Here is a 19,401-nt window from a genome sequence, read left to right as displayed (position 1 = left end):
ATGGGCCGAACAATATCCAGCTGGCTCCCGTCATCCTGCCAACGTAGGATCTGCTTGGAGATCTACGTGATGACCAACTGTAATACGTGTAGATTTTGTGTTGTTTTCTAATGTGTCATAAGCAATCCTGCAAGACAGCGAAAGGTGCACCTTGTTTCATTTATCGAACAACTTCGGATATTCACCACAATTTACAAACGTTTATTGACGAAAAGAAAACCACAGCTGCCCAAACCCACTGTGGGACAATTCGTCTTCCACTTCTTCCAAAAAAGACGTCTAACCCTAAACAGATTAGATTGTTTCCCGTAGCAGTTCTTATTAGAAGGGTTAATTGTTCCACTTGTCACCATTGTACACTTGCACTATGTATGTATACTTTTTCCAGGTACCATTTCATGTTGCAATTAGCCATCGGGCAATTTCTTGCAGATATAAAACTCGTATTTATTCCTATGGAAAATGATTTTCTTGCAGGCACTCCAGTCGAGGATGGTGAATCAGAAGAAGATCCTGTTTTCCAAGGAGCGGAAGGCGGCGCAGACTCTAGGTGTCGTCACGGGGGTGTTCGTGTTCTGTTGGCTCCCGTTCTTCCTGGTGGCGCTCATCGGCCCCTTCTGCAGCCAGTGTCTCATCTCTGACGTCATCCGCAGCGTCGTGCTGTGGCTCGGCTACGTCAACTCCATGGTCAACCCTTTCCTGTACGCCTTCCTCAACAAGGACTTCCAGAAGTCCTTCAAGAAGATCCTCTTCGGTCGGCGCTGAGGAGACACGGTCGCCGTGAACTACCCGGTTGGGCATCGGTTAGGAAATATAACTGTAGCATGGCTGTGACGCCGAAGTCCCCCAACTTCAGAGCCCGGTTGGGGCCAAGATAGACTAAACACCTTGAAAATATGGCTGCGGCTAGTATTGTATCGTATTTGGAGGATGTTAGATATCCTGGTGTAAAGTACCTATCATATACGCCGCACGACAGGTATTCGACACCAAATAGAGGACATTCTCGGGACGTCACACGACAAAAAAATCGTACGATGTACGAAAATGTGTATGACGTACATGTACTGTTAGCTGGGTCCTGACAATATTTTCCAACACGGAGGACTTGTTTTATGCTACTTATCTATAAATACACTAGTTTCATGACAGAACTGAAAGAACAAAGGCAATTCTCATGAAAGAAATACAATATATCATGATGATATGTTTTTAAAACTATTTTCCGGCAGCTTGAAACACTGGACATTTCAGTGTTGTGACACTACCCTGTCTGATACCTACAAGCCATCTCATTTACAAGGTATTGCGGTGTTTTACGAATCGAAACCCAAGGGTGATACATAAAGATATCTCTAGAAGATATATTAGAGTGACCTTATAGGTACTAAATGACCAAGACAAAGGACTTGTAGTATTTAGAGTTTCTACTCCATAAAAATGAAGATTGATGGACAGGAGATGAAAATTCAGTTATTTTAATTCGTTTCTATCCAGCCAAGTTTTTAGGGGAAGGATAGAATAGTATATGAGGGTTAGAAGAGTAAATTGTTAACTTTTAAGAGAGTATCTAGTTGAGACGGGCAAAGAAGGATGTTAAAACCGTTAAGATACAATTTTGTTTAGTCTAAAATCGACGGTTCATCGCCTCACAATGTTTCCTAAATCTATTTTCCAAATTTCTTGACCAAATGTCTATGCCATACTCCCTGCAGTATGAGATTTGTTTCCAATACCTTGGGATATGGGGGAGTTTTGACCAAATGGCCTTGGCGTAATGCTAGACGTCACAATCCACCTCTGAGAATAGACCTCTCTACACTTGAGACCATTATTTGATAGAAGACATATTGTGTTTGCCAAGCCATGTAATCCATTCGGGCAAACTGAAAATACTTGGTAATCTTTCCGGCCACTTTCATGTGAAGTTGGTCGTAGAATAAGTACAGATTGATGTAGAAAATGATATCTCACCTGTGTTATTTAGAAAATAATGCAAGCCATATAAGTAGTCGGCAGTCTCAGTTATTCCAGTGTATTGAACTATTGTTCAGTGATGTTCAGCTGGTTGGTAGCATTTGTGTTTGCTACCTTTCCACGGTAAACGTTAACGCATGAGATATTCATTAAGACATACTTTAGATATTCTTGTGTTATAAACCAACATTCAGAGGTAGAAATATGTATAGCTACTGTTACGTTATACAGTTAAAAGTACGATATTGCTTGCAACTTTGGTTCAGCAGTTTTGTAAGCGATATTCTAAGTAGAGATCTTTTGTTAATGTACTCACGAAACTATCCGTTTACAATCTATGCTGTACAAAAGTGACGGTAGCTTTTGTGGTTTAAGTACTGTAACATTTATGTCGTCCAAAAGTTTCCATTTGATCTTATGGCCTAGTATCCTGTTATTACATGCCGAACATACAAAAAGCTGCTATGTCACGACCTTTCCACCAATCGACTGCCTCCTAGCAGGTGTTCTCTTGTTTAACGGTTATCGGGTGCGATTTGTGATGACCCCTGTGACCTTTGACGTCACGTGACGCTAGAGGTCACGACTTATGTCCGAATAGCTCTGAGTCAAACTTACGATCGAAAGCACTCAGGCAAGATGAAAGTTAACGATAAGCTAGGAAATGTATATATTCAGGTACTTCTGGATTCATAGTGTTGTATATGTTTTTCCTTTTCAGATCACAAAGTACATTTTCCTGATGTATATTACAGAACAAAGATTGACTGAGTTCTTTAACTCTGCTACGTTATTCGGACAGTAGTTTTTATCACATAAAGGTGACAATTGTTTAATTTTAGTGTCTATAGTTAACTTGTGTTTTGACAATTTGACTTTACATTCGTTTTACACATTTACTTGCTGAATCTTGATGCTATAGGTGTGCACTGGTCTTCTTTGATAATATTTTTGCCAGGCAGCTCCTTGGTAGGTTTTAATGATATTGTAACGGTTGACCTCAAATGATGTTACTTTATAAAACTTTCGTCAACAATCATTCAACATCTCTCAGCTGCAAGAGTCTGGGTTTGATAACCCAGCATCTCTTAAGTCTACGGACTTTATGTGGAGAGATATGGACAGGTGCGTGAAGGTCCAGTGATATGTTTATTTAATTTATTAACCCAAGATAAGAAACTTGACATTAAATCGCCCTGACTAGGATACATATCGTCAAGCCTCTAGCCTTTGCTCTGATATCATATCTTTCATCAGCTGAATGATACATATAAATATTTTAGCCTAGAAGATGTATTTATCTATGGTGAACATCTTGTCTACAATATTAATATTTACACGTCAGGATATTTGTTATTTAGATAATCAGATAAGCTTGCATATATAGTGGTATTGCTTGAAATTTCGTTTATCACGTATACAATGGCAACTATATACATGGTATGTTTGTCTTGTAGTTATTTGTTTTATCTTCAGTAATGTTGATATCAACAGCAAGTACAATTATAGTTGATGCCATATCTATAATATGATTTGTTAAGACTTGTATGTATATTTCATATCAACCAAGAACAGGTTGTAGACTGGCACTTGTGGTGTCAAGCTTTAATTTGTAGTCCATGAATCATGAATTTGCATGTCGCCAGTATTGTTGCTTTCTTCAATAAAGTATTTTGCAACTGTAAATTTTGTCGTGACACCTGTAATCGAATCCTCTACGTCTTTTACCGTGTAATGTCGTCATAGAGTCACATTCTGGCAAAATATCAAATCTGATTCTGTGCAAATTCAATCAGTTTGTTTGAGCCCGCAGCTAATGACGTACACTGACACAATAATGTTGTTTTTCTATAATCATATTTAGTAGGGAATGTTGTAATATCATTACAGCACGATTCACTCCCACACATGGAATCCAAGAAGACTAGAGAGATATCAATATGAAGATTCAAGTATAGAAACCCTGTCAGTCACTTGTTGATTTCATGGTCGTGAAAACAAAAGGTGCAATTTATGCAGACAGTTCATTGAACGCAGAAGGTTACCTGTGACGCGTGTCCTAGATATTTTCGGGACGGTTCGTTTTTCATTGAAGAAGTGGGGTCCCGTAAGAACCCCCCCCCCTGAACACCTGTATTCTGACTTGTCCCCGGTGTTCCATATCTGTTGACGTGTTGAGCTTAACTTTTTAGAATTATTAGATTAGAAAATCTTGAGGCCTACCCAGATCAAAGGTATATCAGTTCAAACATTGACGTCAACATCCTATACGAATAGGAATGTAATAATAGTAAAATAGTTTATTGCAATTTCGTGCCTGTGGGCAAGCAACATGAAGAACTAGAGTTCCACGACCTCATACCTTCGCCAAATGATTTTAACCTTTATGACTGATGTATTAGGAGTGTTTCTCATCAATTATAAATCATACCAGTTGATTGTCTTAAAATATAACATGTCCAAAGTATGAGCTTAACAAATTATGAGCTCAACAAAGAAGGTTATGCTGATATTTTTCATTAATTATGCAAATGAGGCCCTTATTAGCATAATTTGATTCAACGATTTTTACATTCACATAACGTCCCGATGCCAAAAAAAAGGATTGAATGTATGAAATTGCCGTCATTTGCCAGTGTGGAATTAGAGAAGTTACTCATTAAGTATGCAAATTAGCACACATTAGCATATTTTCTATCTATAAGCATTTCTCTCTTCCTCAGTTACAATTTGAATAGTCATATCATGGAACAAAGAGGATTTTTAAAGTTGCCTCATTAATTATGCAAATTAGAATCTGATTTGCATAATTATTGTCCAATCATACTAAGCATCACACAAGCTATCTACATACCAAAAATAATGACCATCCAGCAAGCCCATCTTGTTATAGTATTTCCTCATAAATTATGCAAATGAGGTCTTCATTTGCATAGTTCATATCAATTAATATTTCTCTCTTCCTCAGTTACACATGTCACATGTTTCAGAGTCCTATAATGGAATTTGGCGGATGTATAAACTTTCCTCATTAATTATGCAAATTAGATACTGATTTGCATAAGAGGTGTCTAATCATGTACATCATCACTCAAGCTATCTACCTACCAAAAATCATTACCATCCATCAAGCCCTTCTTGAGTTATTCCCTTTCAAAGTCAGAGGCAAAACCTGCTCCTGCAGTTCCAAAAAAGCCGCTAGGTGGCCCAAACCCACACCACTTACTCTCTGTCCAAAGATCTATCTACCACTCAAAAATAACTTCCATAGCATGTCCAGAACACGAGATATCAAACCAAGAAGTTCCGCTGCAGTACCGTAAGAAGCCGCTAGGGGGCCCAAAATCTAATCGTTTTTAGGTCTCATCAGAACCTACCAACATACCAAATACCAAGACAATCCATCAAGGCGTTCTTGAGTTATTCTGTGCCACTACAAACAAACAGACAGACAAGCAAACAAACGCTACCCTCTGCATAACCTTCTCGGCGAAGGTAACAAAGACAGATGATGCAGAACAGTGTTCTCTAATGCAAATGCTGATCCTATAGACCTAAATTCTTACTTATTGGGTTTCACTTCTTTTCCTTAGGTAGTAAAAAACGAAGGATCACACTTTCATTTGTCGTGAAATTGATATGGTGAAAACGAAAACTTGAACTTGTTGAAGATGCGTAGGGCCGTTTCAAACATGGGGGGGGGGGTTTGAGGTGACGATGGTAAATTGAAAGAAAGAATTTATTTGGGGAGGGCAGAAAAAGTGCCCCCCTCTACCACGGCCAAGGCCACCATTGGTACAGCCCAACAACAACACCTGTACCTACACAAACAAGAACATGGCGTCAGAGATCATTCTGCACTGGGCATCAGGCAGTGTACCGTCTATGTCGGTTCTGATCGGTCTGAAGGAAAAGGGGGTAGACTACACCAGTAAGGAAGTCTCTTTCGGCGACCTGAAATCAGAGGAAATCTTGAAACTGAATCCTCGAGGCCAGGTGAGACAAAAATACAACGTCGTAGCTTGAAGGTGTGTGGGTGGTGTCAGGTACACGAGTTGGACAAGATACGTAGTTGGTGTTAGTCTCAAATCAAGTTAGTTTAGCTTTCTTAGGCTTTTGAATTAGATTATAAACTTATCAGGGTATTTCTTACATACACTTGTGAATATAGTCATAGACCGTCGTGGTTATGGCGTATAATCGTAAACTAAACACTGACTTTCGGTGCATGAAATTTCAGTCTTATATATCCTATCCTTGCTACAATACTATCTATTCGTTCAAAAGTTCTCATGACATGAGGAAAGATGTCAATGAACGGCCTCTGTCTGTGCATGGCAGGAATAACACTGTTTATAAGCAGTACGTGAGTATGCAAAGCAGTTCAACCGGTGTGTTCTCATAAATGTAAAGTACTCGACCTGTAGCTACTCTACCATATCGGCACCCCGGGTTGGCAAGTGACCTTGTCACCATCGCTGGCTCGTGACGTGCGTATCTTGTGACACCCACCACGCTGCCTGTACGTATACTCAGCGTGTCTGGGACAGGACGGGCCTTTATTGATTCTGTGTATCTGTTTGTTATGTTGGTATCTGTCCGAATTCATGATTTGAATACACTGTCAGTAGAGTGGCATGGAGTAAGTGGGAAGACGACCGCATACGTCAGACTTGCAGGAGTAGCAAGAAGTAGAGAGTTTGAATGAAAATGTCCTTGATCAGACATGTCAGACATTCCAGGTCATGGGGTCAATGGAAGAGGCTACAACTTCACAGGGCTGTATTGTTTTGGTCTTTCTGTTTGTATTTTCGGGGTTATGTATTTTGCACATGCTAGTTACGTTCACTGTATGTGTAGAGTGACAGGGGTGAAGTGGGCAATGGACACATGTAAGATAGATTAAACCCTTATTTGCATAGTTGATTAACTACAATCAAAAAAGACATACGAGAAACTCTGAATATTTCACGAAGTCGATAAATTTTCAAATTTTGTTCTCTTTGCGAACGCTTTTCTGTTATCCTTTTTTCCTATGGAATTTTGTTGCATCGCTTAGGTTTATTTATAGTTTGCTTGTGCCTAGATGGAAAAACTACATGACTTACAAATCAATCAAAAAGAAAATAGAAAGTAAAACTAAGTCACAAAATTTGATAGGTGTGAACTTGATATGGCTAGATATGGTTTCAGGATAAATATAGTTTTGTCAACGAAAAAGTGCTGGTTATCACATACCGCTCCAAAACATTTCACCATGCCTGACCTTACACTTTGAAAGTAAAATTGTCCAAATGAAGTGGGTATCCGTCTTTCAGCAGAACAAGCTGACCCGCACAGCTCAGGTCGCAGCTCTATAGTTTTCCCTTCTCTGTCACCTATTGTCACTGGCCCGTCACCTAGTACCTGCAAAGTAATGATCATAGTGATCATACTCATAAAAGACTTCATACATTGCGACTATGCCCCGAAATTATGAGTGTGCACCTTATTTCTTACTTAGGCTCAGGGCTTACTGACCACCCCTCATACTTCCACCAGGGGCCTGTGACAAATGGCGGACAATCACATTCCATTAGCGGACCGTGACCCAAACCGTAACCTCTGACCCCAAGGTCACTTTTGCAAAGTAGTATCGGACGCCTGTACATTTTATCATGGTTATACAACAGTTCAATGACGTAAGAAATCACTTTGGAGAGCTCCCCGTGGTACAGTGTGGGCTGAGAAGATTTGTCCTATTCTCTGTAGTGTTAACAGCGAGCCACCCATGGCTTAAGGTTACAATACGACCTTGAAACATGTGGAGAGACATTCCCGAAGGCCCTGATTTATGCATAATGGAGAAACCATCAGAAGAGGACGGATTTTTTTCACAAGAGGAAAACGATTAGCTGTACTGTATTGATTTATGAATTGTCCTGTGTTTTGACGAAGTCGTGGTTAAAGATTTCCAAATTAGAGAAATAAACGGCGCGTAAAAAGAGCGGTTTATAAATGATATATGGTTAGATTACTTTTGAGTCTCTCGGAAGATTCACAATTTCTGACAGTCTGCGCAAAGAAAGATATGGCACATCGCATGCCTATGACGCCATTACTATATTCTAATATCATATATAGTGAGATAATTTTCCTTCTAAAAGTGCTTACTAGTGACCACAAAACTTCAAAATCTTGAACAACGCCAATAGACGAGCAAAATTACACAGTGGGCCATCTAGCGCTTCATTGGCATGTACATTTGTAACGTTACAATAAAGCCTAGTCAGGCAACCATGCATCTCCGGTCACAAGCCACGTGTCACATTAAAACAGTCCCGTCTAATTTCTACATAGTTAACCCGCCCCTGTCGTTAGCAACCATTTTCCTCAAATATGAACCCAGGATTTACTGTAACTGCACATTATATCCAATGTTGGACATGCGTCTGTATACCTTTCTTCTGCAGGTTCCGATCTTGTCGCATGGGGAGCTGCTGATCACTGAGTCGGTGGCGATGTGTCTGTATCTGGAGGTATGTGCGCTTAAAAAAGACGCTATTGACAGGATTGTCTTATACATGTAGCTGTCAAACATAACACTCGTCTCACTATTGACAGGATGATCATGTAAATTAAATTTGAAATCACCATGGACTTTCAATAATGCTCTTTTATCCAATCCAAATGTGTAGACATACTCTCTCGTATATTTGGCAACGTTATCTAACAAAATGTGATTTTGGTCTTCCGCAATCTTGCTCCAAACGGTGTGCAACTCCAACATGGTTGGCTTGTTGAAACACATCCAAGGGCCTGGGCTAGTGAAAAATGTCACCTCACATCATGCATGAAGTTAGTGGCTGCCGTAAGGTTTTGGCGGGAAATCCAATATAAACAGGACGTTCTGATTGGCTGAGGTCAAGATCAAAATCACTCTGTTCAGCAATATTATCTCATTCCTTTATCACCGCAGAAAGCGTTTGAGGATAAGTCACTCATACCGAGTGACGTCACCCAGCAGACAGTCGTCGTACAGCGCATGCTCCAGGCCCAAAACATCGGGGTAGGACCGACCTCCATCTGCTGTGTCCGGGAGGAAGAGGGCTCAGAAAATACGGTAATATCTTTAATTTTGCGGTGTGCGAGTGTGTACTAAGCCGAGGAACTAACAGCCACAGTGTGTGTGTGTGTGTGTGTGTGTGTGCGTGCGTGCGTGTGTGTGTTTGTGTGTGTGTGTGTGTGTGTGTGTGTGCGTGCGTGTGTACATGTGTGTGTGCATACATGTGTGTGTGTGTGTGTGTGTGTGTGTGTGTGTGTGTGTGTGTGTGTGTGTGTGTGTGTGTGTGTGTGTGAGAGAGTGTGTGTTTGTGTGTGCATGTGCGTGCGTAGGATTTGGTTTTAGAAGAAGCGACTAGTATAGGAAATGCCTGCATCTAGCATTTCTGCAGTTTGCCTAATAATCCGCTGAAAGCCGCTTTATAACAACAATCTTTATTGACACAACAAAAGTACAGCGACTCTCGTAAGGTCTACTTAATCTATACATACATACATACATACATACATACATACATGCCAACAAACAAAGTTCATACTAATGAGTTTGTTCACATACAATCATATGGAATAGGGCAGCATATTGAAATTTAGCGTGTCGTATACTTGTACATTACTTGTTCTTATGTCCAAACATTCTTTGATGTATATACCTATTTGAACACAGTAAGGATTGTCTCCTCTCAGTATGTAATCAAATCTATCAACAGAATGGAGCGTATTGAATTCACTTGAACAAGTGGAAATAAAGGTGAACAGCTTAGAGCGTTTATCCTCATATCTTGAACAATTCATGATAAAGTGACGTTCGTCTTATAGCCGGTACGAACATACTCGGAGAACTCCAATACTTTTTCATCACTTAGTATGAACAGCATGTTTCTATTCTGCAGGATGATATTGACCACCAGAAACTGGCGAAGGAGATCGACAGCTGGGAGGAATACCTAACAGGGGTAACACGATATTGTGGATTATGACGAATTTATCAACTTTTGTTGTGTACCGTGGACAACAGAAACATATACCATATGTCACTTTCATATATTTATCATTTCATGACCGACATCACTGTTATACTTATGCCGCTCAGTGTCTTTTCACATGGTACATATATGATGGTAATTATATTTAACCCATACCACCGGTATGGTGATATATATTGTAATATTTCACTCCATTTCGGACTGGAATAACTTTGCAATAGTTCACTTTTGGGCAAATTTTTTTGCTTTTGCACGGGGGTGATTTTTTTAAACATTTTTGCATTGGGGAGGGGTGAAATATGCTGTATTTTCTCTCGCAAATGTTGCTTTTCTAGTTTCGCCATGTTTAAATTTGCTGTAATGTGCAGGGACCGTTCATTACTGGTGGGGACTTCACTATGGCGGATGTTGTGTTCTTCCCCGTCCTAGCATACTTGGTGTGGGAGGGGTTGTATCTCGGAGGAAAGTATCCCAAACTGGAGAAGTACTACAACATGGTAAGGACACTAGATTAACTGTCGTTTTTCAATTTGGTTCTGCCAATGTGGAAAGCATGTTTGTTGACGTAGATCTAGATCTATTCACGGAAACAACAACAACACGTCTTTCGATACCGGTACTGAACCCTATCCTAAAAACCCAACTTTGCACGAATCGGATAAATAAAGAAATGATTAACCTGTGTATGTATAAAGTTGTTGTTTATCTTTTGATTATACCAATAGAGAACTCGAAGATTATGACATCCCATTGTCGTAGCTTACAACATAATCCCGCTTTACATGCATTTTGAAAAACGCGTTTTCAAATTTACACCTCAACATCATGGAAAACGCATGTAAAGAGGATACGGACACTGTTCGAAAACGCGTCTCTGAACGTATGAAAGCGCGTTTTTGAAAATTCATGTTAAGTATGATGCATGAATGCATATATAGTTTTCAAACTTCTCTTTTTGCGACATGAAATTAATTCTCTTCTGCACTTCCCAGGTCCGGGAACGACAGTCTGTTCAGACATCATGGCCTGCCTTCTGGAGTCAAACTTCGCCCAAGGGAATCTTCAACAACCTGTGAAATAAAGACAAGCATTACCCTTTTCAGTGTTTCACCAAGCTAGATTATAACTGGAACAAAAGTAATTAAATGATATATAAACTTACGGTCACAATGAGCCTCGCTAGTGGCGTCGAATAATGGCCGACTGGCTAGGCTAGAGGACTCGAGATCTAGAGTTCACGGGTTCAATTCCTGGCATTTCTGGCTATACGATGTGTCCTTGAAAAAGGCACTTTGCGCAACTTTTCCTTACTGAGTTACTCCCCTAGGTGTAAAAACCGGTACCTGGCTTCGACTGAGGAGGTAAACGGTGGCATAATGAGAGAAACAAATGAAGTGCGCTACCACAACTGTTATTTTCTCATTTGGAACTAACTATCAGTCAACATCAGAAGTCTTCAACAGTGCCCGAATACCTCAATCGACACTTTTAAAAAAGCGATCAAAGGTCACTATTACAATCTCACCTCTTGTAGATTCGATCCTGAAAATCTGACATGAGGAAATGTATTGTAGATTCGTATCAAGCGAGATTTTATCAGAATATAAAAAGTGTAAAGAAATCTAAAAAGAACGTGGTGTTGCTGCTTGACGAAACCAATATTCGTAGCGGAAAATAAAACATTGCAATGATAGCAATATCATTTCGTTATCAACAGGCATATTTACTATGTGATCACCAATAATTTTGAGTTGTTTAGCTAGATTTTAGTTGAAAGTTAATAGTTGTGATTTCCGTGGAAACGATTTTGTGTAGTCTTAATGCATGAGAGAATGTGTCTCTTTTACATGAAAAGCGGCAGAACAACTCAGGGTCCACTCTTTTGTGGCGGAAATAAACCATTGTTACCTTCGCCAAGAATGTTTAGCCGAGCGTGTGTGTGTGTGTGTGTGTCGTGTGTGTGTGTGTGTGTCGTGTGTGTGTGTGTGTGTCCTGTGTGTGTGTGTGTGTGCGCGTTCGTGCGTGCGTGTGTGCGTTCGTGCGTTTGTGTGTGTGTGTGTGTGTGTGTGTGTGAGTGTGTGTGTGTGTGTGTGTGTGTGTGTGTGTGTGTGTGTGTGTGTGTGTGTGTGTGTGTGTGTGTGTGTGTGTGTGTGTGTGTGTGTGTGTGTGTGAACACGATAATTCGAGAATGCCGGGATGGATTGTCTTGATTTTTGGTATGTCGGTATGCAGCCTTCTTTGTTAAGATGACACAGTCATACTTACGACAACTTCTGCTCTTTGGGTGGAGAAGATGATGAACTGATATAATCTATGCAAATGATTACCTTATTTGCATGATAAATAAAATTTAAAAAATTCATGATACATCAGTCGAAAAGGTTAGAATCATTTGGCGAAGGTATGAGATCGTGAAACTCAAGTTCTTTGCAGGAACATCCTGGTCCGACCACCGGCTAGATTGAAAATTAACTTTACCGATGGACTCTATTGCAAACTCACTCCAACATGGGAAGAATATCTAACATCCGGCGATTTGACAAAGCGCTCAACTAATTTCATGAAAAGCAATTTGTATGTAACACTACTTCATTTACGGAGTAGCTAGTAGTGTGAAAGATTTTGTATTTGTGAGGGTCACAATAGAACTAGATAACAAACTTGAGACAAACATTTTGTGCCCTCCTCATAAACCTACATATGTTATACATACCGTACTACTTGTGACCCAGATACCCAGGTCACGGCGCAGGCGTACTTCACTCCAGGCGAGATGCTCATCAAAATGGCGGCTCCAGGTCCAGGCGACTATTTCACGTTCAGTGTGGGTTCTTCCGTCTCTTGTACCACTTGTCTCGGACAGAATATACAAGGAGAAGTGGTGGCCTTCGATCCTCCGTCTAAGATGCTCGCAATCAGTATCCTTTGATTTCTCCTTAAGAGCGAAGATGTCTAGAAATGTGGGGTGTTTTGTCGAAGGTTTGACCGATAGTTTGGTTTATAGGTCACACGCCGATTAACTCTTTCTTCCATAATGAATCAATTTGATATAGTTTTTAACCACGTTATATGACTAGTTATAATCAGTGAATCATTTCTCATTAGTCAACATTATACATAACATTAATACACGATGCTCTTTATGGATAATGTACGGGTCTGTATACCCTTTCTCAAATGGAATTCCATGTGTTGGGAGGGGGAGGGGGGGAGTATAAATTTTCATTAGAAAATTGTCTGTTTTTCCTTTTCATAGTAAGTAGGCTTCGATATGACAGGTTTAACTCAATTCCTATATCTTGTTTCAAACTTCACAAAAGCATGAACATATATAACGGTTTGAAGTAGCCCATTCTAAATTCTAGCTAAAATTGCCTTATTGTATTTCAGGTAAAGTTAGATTTGCATAATTCATCAGTAATCATGCAGGGTACTGTAAATCGTCAAACATTTGTGGTGTTTTTTTTTGCTATAGTCACTCTTACGTCTCCCTTGATTGACAACTGTACCAAAGAATCTGCGAAATCATTTATAACAGCAGAAACTTCCTTTTCCCTCCTACCGCGAAATGAATTGTCTGCAAATGTAAATGAATTTACACTTACAGAATAAGTTACATGCATATATGAGACAGAGGAATATTTTGGTTGAAGCCAATATTGTGCCAATTCACTGTTCCTTTTGTTTAATTACACTTTTTATCAGGCACAAGTGTCATCATGATTGACCTTTGTCAACGTCTGAAGAGGTTTATTTGTCCATTCTTTGTTTTGACATATTGAAGTGTATATTTAACCTTCTCCCTGCTGCCCAATCCCATGAACAATACAAATTTGGTGCTTAACAGCTGACGTAGCTAGGAAAAGGTTAAATGATTTCTCCCATCTGATTCTGAATATCCCTGAAACTCTGGCTCCACAATTTCTGTAGCAATGTTTTCCAAAAATAGAAACCTACAAGTACTTTTTTAATTGGGGTTCGTAAGTTTGTGCATATGTGGCTTCACATTCCTTTATAAAAAGTCTGAAAACATCAGTGTTAAGTTTAGAAACACTTTTAACGTCCTTAACGTGGTGCTAAGAATCTCCGTCCGGTAAGGCGCCCGACCGCCATGATGTGCGCATCGTAAACCTGGCGCTGGTTTCCCACGTGGACGTCGTGCACGAGTGTACCGAACCGCCTCCTGTTCTTCCAGTACTCAACTTTCAGAAGGTAACATCTGCTAACATGATTCCACCAGGGTACATAATTCTGCCACCCTGAAAAGATACGACCATACAGATCTCCAACCCAACGTCACCCAGTATAACTATAATGCACTCCTGCATATCTAAACTGTGCATATCTGGGGGTGGGGGGGGGGGTGCAGCACCAGAGATCTCTCAAAAACACTGATTTTCAAAGTGGCGGACTTATGTAACAGGCGGATTAATGTTGATGGGGGTATGTATGGCAGAGACTTCTGGTTAGACTGTTGTACGTACATTGTAGATCTTATCTGTATAAACCTTATACTACAGATTTTTTTGTACAGAAGTGTTGAAGGTAGTTTTGAACTGTAGTGTCACTGTGTAGTTGATGGCAATCCTGCTCCTGAATTAAAAAGTTGTGGTTCGAATCTTTCGCTTTCAAGGCTCCTAAACACGTTATACTGGCTACTGACTAGTATTCAAAATGCATAATTTCTTAGCTATAAGGTACATGTACATGGAGAGTGACACACCAACTTTCTCTAAAAGCCTGGGTATATGGGAGAGAGATGGGATGATGATGTCTTGATGTCACTGGCCAGACATGTCAGTGTTCAGTTCTACTCGGCCAAAAGGCCAATCTTAAGAAATACGACAAGAAAAGTTGAATACAAAAATGTAGGCCATGTGGTAGATTTCCTGTTCTTTAATTCATGTTAGCATTGTTGAAATATCTGAAACAGGGCTCTCTCTGGCTTTGATATTTCTTACATTCAACTCTTTGTTGTAGAGCCTATGTAGTTGATTTTCGTTGTTGAATCTGTCATTTTATGCTTAGGAAAATACCTTTTTGTCTATTTTCATGTCATGAAGCTCAGATTTGTTTGGATAGACGGGATGACATTTCCAAGCAAACTCTCTTTCCGGGTCCTGTAGACAGACTTGGTCTGAAACAAATTTTCAATGAGCCTTTTTTTGTTTCAGCTCGACGCCCGAGCGAGGCACGAGTGCAGTGAGAAGTGGAAGGCTGTGAACCTGATCGGCATCGGAGTCAGCGCCGAGGGACAGAAACTCTTCAACACCATACACAAAACGTGAGTGGTCAGTCCTTCAACACTATACACAAAACATGAGCGGTCAGTATATCACTATACACAACATGTGAGTGGTCAGTCCTTCAACACTATACACAAAACGTCAGTGGTCAATTTATCACTATACACAAAACGTGAGTGGTCAGTCCTTCAATACCATACACAAAATGTGAGTGGTCAGTTCTTAAACACTGTACACAAAATGTGAACGGTCAGTCTCTACGGACAGAAACTCTTCAACACTATACGGAAGACAAACAATGTCATCACATGGGAATTTCAAACAATGGCTACTAAAACTCCCAAGAGGCTATAATACGTGAAGTACATACAATGAAACACATCTGCTTTGTTATTTATGTACTTGCTGTGTTCTCTTCTGGAAGAGAGGCTGTCACTTAGAGTCTCAGGTAGACAACTAATGGCAATGGAGAGAGTTGTACTCCAGTATATACAATGATAGGCTGGTGTCCAAACCTATCATATAGCTGCCGAGTCTCTTTTGTCCTGACGCCAAATAACCTTCTGTTTTCTCCGTTTCAGGATAACCGAGACGCGATGGCGAGACAAAGACATAGTAGTCTTGGACGACGTTGTCATATCTCCACCCTACGGTCTGGAGAACTGCAAGGGGAAGGAAGGGCAGGCCCTGGCACAAGTCCGCAAAATTGTCAGTCTCTTTCTCTTCCTCCAAGATTTCTCATGTATAATATAGGTATTGTAAAAGGTCATATGAAGTACAAGGCTGCAGTATGCAATTCAATGTGTTGGAAATCTTTGTGTTGAGTTGAATATAAAAGACATGGAGTATAATCTTTTTACAAGGCTAAGATTTCTAAGACAATTTGTTAGAGTACATAGGATATTGGAGATTTCTTTTTACACAACCAGTGAATCTCACCTACTGACATGTTCTACCAACCTGATGAAATTATTTTTTAGAGTACAGTTTTCAAACCTTATCATGGTTCTTTTCTTCATTCAACAAAGATTATTTCTAATTACTTGTTGTCTCTGTATTTTACAAAAATATTTACAAAGCTTGCATTTAAGATATTAATCTATCAATGGAGATGTTTTATCATTATAATTTGTAGTTAAACTATGTCAAATTTTTTTGGCTTAACTCTTACATTTTACAGCAAGAGTAAGTCCCTCCTGAAACAAATGGCTTTGTATTCATCATATTATGTGATTTGCAGTATCTACTGTACTCACAAAGAGATGACCACTATGATAATGTCTGTTTGTTTGTTTATTTTTCTGTAGGTTGAGAAGTACATCAAGGAACAGCAACTTCCCCAGACAAACTCTTCTTAAGGGCAGCTACGACCACAGACCACGGACAGTACAGAAGGCCAGGTCAAGTCACTTTCCTGGTTCACATCAACGTAGGGGTAGAAATTTTCCCAGACAACTGATCTTGTCTCTGGTAGTTTCTTTAAGAAAATGGTACACTAATGCCGACATGAAGTTTTATTCCATATTTGGATTCTTTGAATGTTACATATGATGAATGATAAATGTGTTTAGCTGTCCATTTTTAAATCAGATCATGGTACATTATTAATAACAGGTTTCGTGATACAAAGTTTCAGTTCAGAAATGTTGGTGGAAAAGAAGACAATTAAACATCAGTCGGAGAAATTTGACTTTACTTTTGCCTTCAAGATTATCAATTCTAATAATTGCGGATTAATGTACTCCCATGCCCCCCTTTTATAGTGGACGCAACCATATTTGAGTCACAAGTATAGCACACAGGAAGAAACTAAGTTACAAACAGGGGGATATGTGTAATCCTTCCAAATCTTAGTTTCCTTACCCTTTGGCCTATGACCTATAGCCTCTTGCTACCACCTGGATATCCTTGTCCAGCAAGGGCACAGTATGTCAGTTGGTCCTACAGGGAAACATGCTGGACACATTTTGTTCAGGACACATTCTCTTTTACTCTGTACCTGACATAGGGAACCATTTCTTTCACTGTTAGATTTGCATACAGCAGTTGACATTAGCATACTTTCCAATAGACTGTTTAAGGTTAATGTTACTTTACCGGGAAAAGTCATATTTCTCATAAAAAAAACAAAAACAAGGGAACTGCTGTTTGACAACCTGCCAAGCATTAGGAACTTGTATGAAGATATTCACCCATTGGGTATTTTGTTTGTACAATGTTTTATTGATTGTGATGAATAAAACTTTTAGTAAGTTCCCTGTATTGAAAGAGCCGTTGTGTTTATTTTACAAGCCTGTAGTTAAACCAACTAGTGGAAAATAATAGCTGTGCCCTGAGAAGGAAATGTGCATGTAGAGCTAGGGAATTTTCAAATACATGTAGTGAACATTGAAAGTGCTCTTTGAACAACTTTTTAGAATAATTCTGGCCCCATAGAAATTGCAGGTTTCACAATAATTCTACTCTTTTCTGGTCTCTGAAGTCGTGGAGATCTAGATATGAATTATGATCCCTGCACTGTCTGTCAACTCAGTGAATAGCCTGGGTAGGAAAGCCAAGGTTTCCTGTAATGCCTCTCTGTATTTGCAACGATGAAATAGTGACATCTAGCGGAATAAAGCTGCAGTGCAGACAGTTTGAATATTGCATTGCAGTATGAATGTATATTCGAAAAGCGCCGACTAGCGGAGAAAATCCAAACATCACGTTACTTAGATTATTCTACAGTAACTGATATAGAGGGAAGACTAGAGTTCCACGACCTCATACCTTCGCCAAATGATTTTTGACTGACGTATCATGAGTGGAAACAACTGTTTGCTTGATCTTCGGTGGTGCCCCAACGTTACAATAGTTAAGACTAAGGATAGATGAGAACTGAATTGAGTTGGTTTCACTTGTAGTGTTTCACATTAAGCTTCAGGAGACCCGTCCAAAACTACGTTTTAGAAAAATGAATGTTAAAACTTTGATGCAATAAAACCTTGAATCACCAGACTGCACACCTTCTCCTGGGTTCTAGCTGATTCTGTACTACTTATCTCAGCTGGGCACTCCTGAGCTGCGATACCTTCCCCATTCACTAGGCGGCGCTTGAGCATGGTCGTGTCACGGTCAAGTGCACCCCGATTGTGACGGTGGATGGAGGTCAGCGGCTGCAGTACCTGCACCTGTCACGGCGCTTCATCAACACCGTGTTACGTTCAGGTGTGGCCCGTTGAGTTTACGAATATGGATAGATGCAGCTGTGTTCAAGATCGTAGGAGAATGTAGGTTAGTACACAGGAGACAAAACATCAGAAAAAAGGCCAAGAGAAGCGTTTTAGGGGTTAGCTTGTGAGCTTTCATACTAAATGAGAGTCATCTGCAAACGTTTTTTACAGTACGTCAAACATACCACGACGTTATGTTTGTATCAGGTACCATAGTGAACTGAAGGTTAAAGGTCAGAAAGTTCAGGTTTGTTGACGTTAAGCCCAGGTGAGTCCGCAGACGTGTGTTACCTGTGCACGTCTCAGACAGGATTTCTCGATTCCGCGGCTTTTCAGTGCAAGCTTAGAGGACCTGGTATGCAGGTATCTATCTTGTTGTTCCGATAGTTTTGCAATGCTAAAGTAATGTCAGTTGTTGTGGATGTCTTATTTTGCATGTTTAGGACGATTTGTGGTTCAAGGATTTGCGGCGCCCTTTTGATACCAGAACAGTTACTGGCTCGTTTCGTAAATATATCATGAGGCAGGGGAGAGAAGTTTGTTGTTCTTCTACTGTTGTTCTATCATCATCATCTGGCCGTGAAGGTGTCCCGGATGTTTAAACATTGTATAATGTCAGTAGTAAATGATGTATAAAACTATGGTAAGGTGAGTTATAGTTCTTTTCCCCAGTTTCTGCAGTGCTGGTCGCCGAGCTTGTCTGGGTGAACCCACGGCTAGACCCGGTATCTTCCTCCTGCTGCGGGGACCAGTGCGGAAGTTCGAAGAATCACAGAGCCGACATCTTCCTTCTGCTGCGGGGACCAGTGCAGAAGCTCATCGGAGTCCATTTTACAGATGTAAAAACATAGAAATACTGTATTTCTATGATGTTACAACTGTAGAATGAATTCCCATGAGCTTCATACGGTATAGATATATCTGTCACTGTTTCTTATG

The 19,401-nt window shown here is 40.0% G+C and overlaps 3 protein-coding genes across 8 annotated transcripts in view; all 3 read left to right on the top strand.

The window, feature by feature from the left end:
* LOC136447382 (5-hydroxytryptamine receptor 1A-alpha-like) overlaps window positions 1–3,663 on the top strand; it is an 86,189-nt gene extending 82,526 nt beyond the window's left edge. For all 6 annotated transcript variants that reach the window (XM_066446231.1, XM_066446235.1, XM_066446234.1 and 3 more), the window contains one exon: window positions 478–3,663. In XM_066446231.1, the coding sequence (XP_066302328.1) occupies window positions 478–765 (288 nt within the window). In that variant the 3' untranslated portion in view covers window positions 766–3,663. The remainder of the gene's footprint in view (window positions 1–477) is intronic.
* A 2,115-nt stretch (window positions 3,664–5,778) lies between these two features.
* LOC136447615 (glutathione S-transferase A-like) lies at window positions 5,779–11,103 on the top strand. Its single transcript, XM_066446638.1, has 6 exons — window positions 5,779–5,973; window positions 8,430–8,495; window positions 8,936–9,079; window positions 9,912–9,974; window positions 10,373–10,501; window positions 10,997–11,103. Exons 1-6 carry the CDS (start codon window positions 5,815–5,817, stop codon window positions 11,078–11,080), a joined length of 645 nt encoding a protein of 214 aa, XP_066302735.1. The 5' UTR covers window positions 5,779–5,814; the 3' UTR covers window positions 11,081–11,103.
* Window positions 11,104–12,743: 1,640 nt separating this feature from the next.
* LOC136447085 (protein LSM12 homolog A-like) lies at window positions 12,744–17,512 on the top strand. The gene is made up of 5 exons (XM_066445767.1): window positions 12,744–12,922; window positions 14,086–14,216; window positions 15,179–15,288; window positions 15,832–15,958; window positions 16,558–17,512. Exons 1-5 carry the CDS (start codon window positions 12,778–12,780, stop codon window positions 16,606–16,608), a joined length of 564 nt encoding a protein of 187 aa, XP_066301864.1. The 5' UTR covers window positions 12,744–12,777; the 3' UTR covers window positions 16,609–17,512.
* Window positions 17,513–19,401: the final 1,889 nt, after the last annotated feature.

This window comes from Branchiostoma lanceolatum, chromosome 13 (assembly GCF_035083965.1).
Source record: "Branchiostoma lanceolatum isolate klBraLanc5 chromosome 13, klBraLanc5.hap2, whole genome shotgun sequence".
Lineage (NCBI taxonomy): Eukaryota > Metazoa > Chordata > Leptocardii > Amphioxiformes > Branchiostomatidae > Branchiostoma > Branchiostoma lanceolatum.
This window is presented reverse-complemented; position numbering and strand designations above follow the sequence as displayed.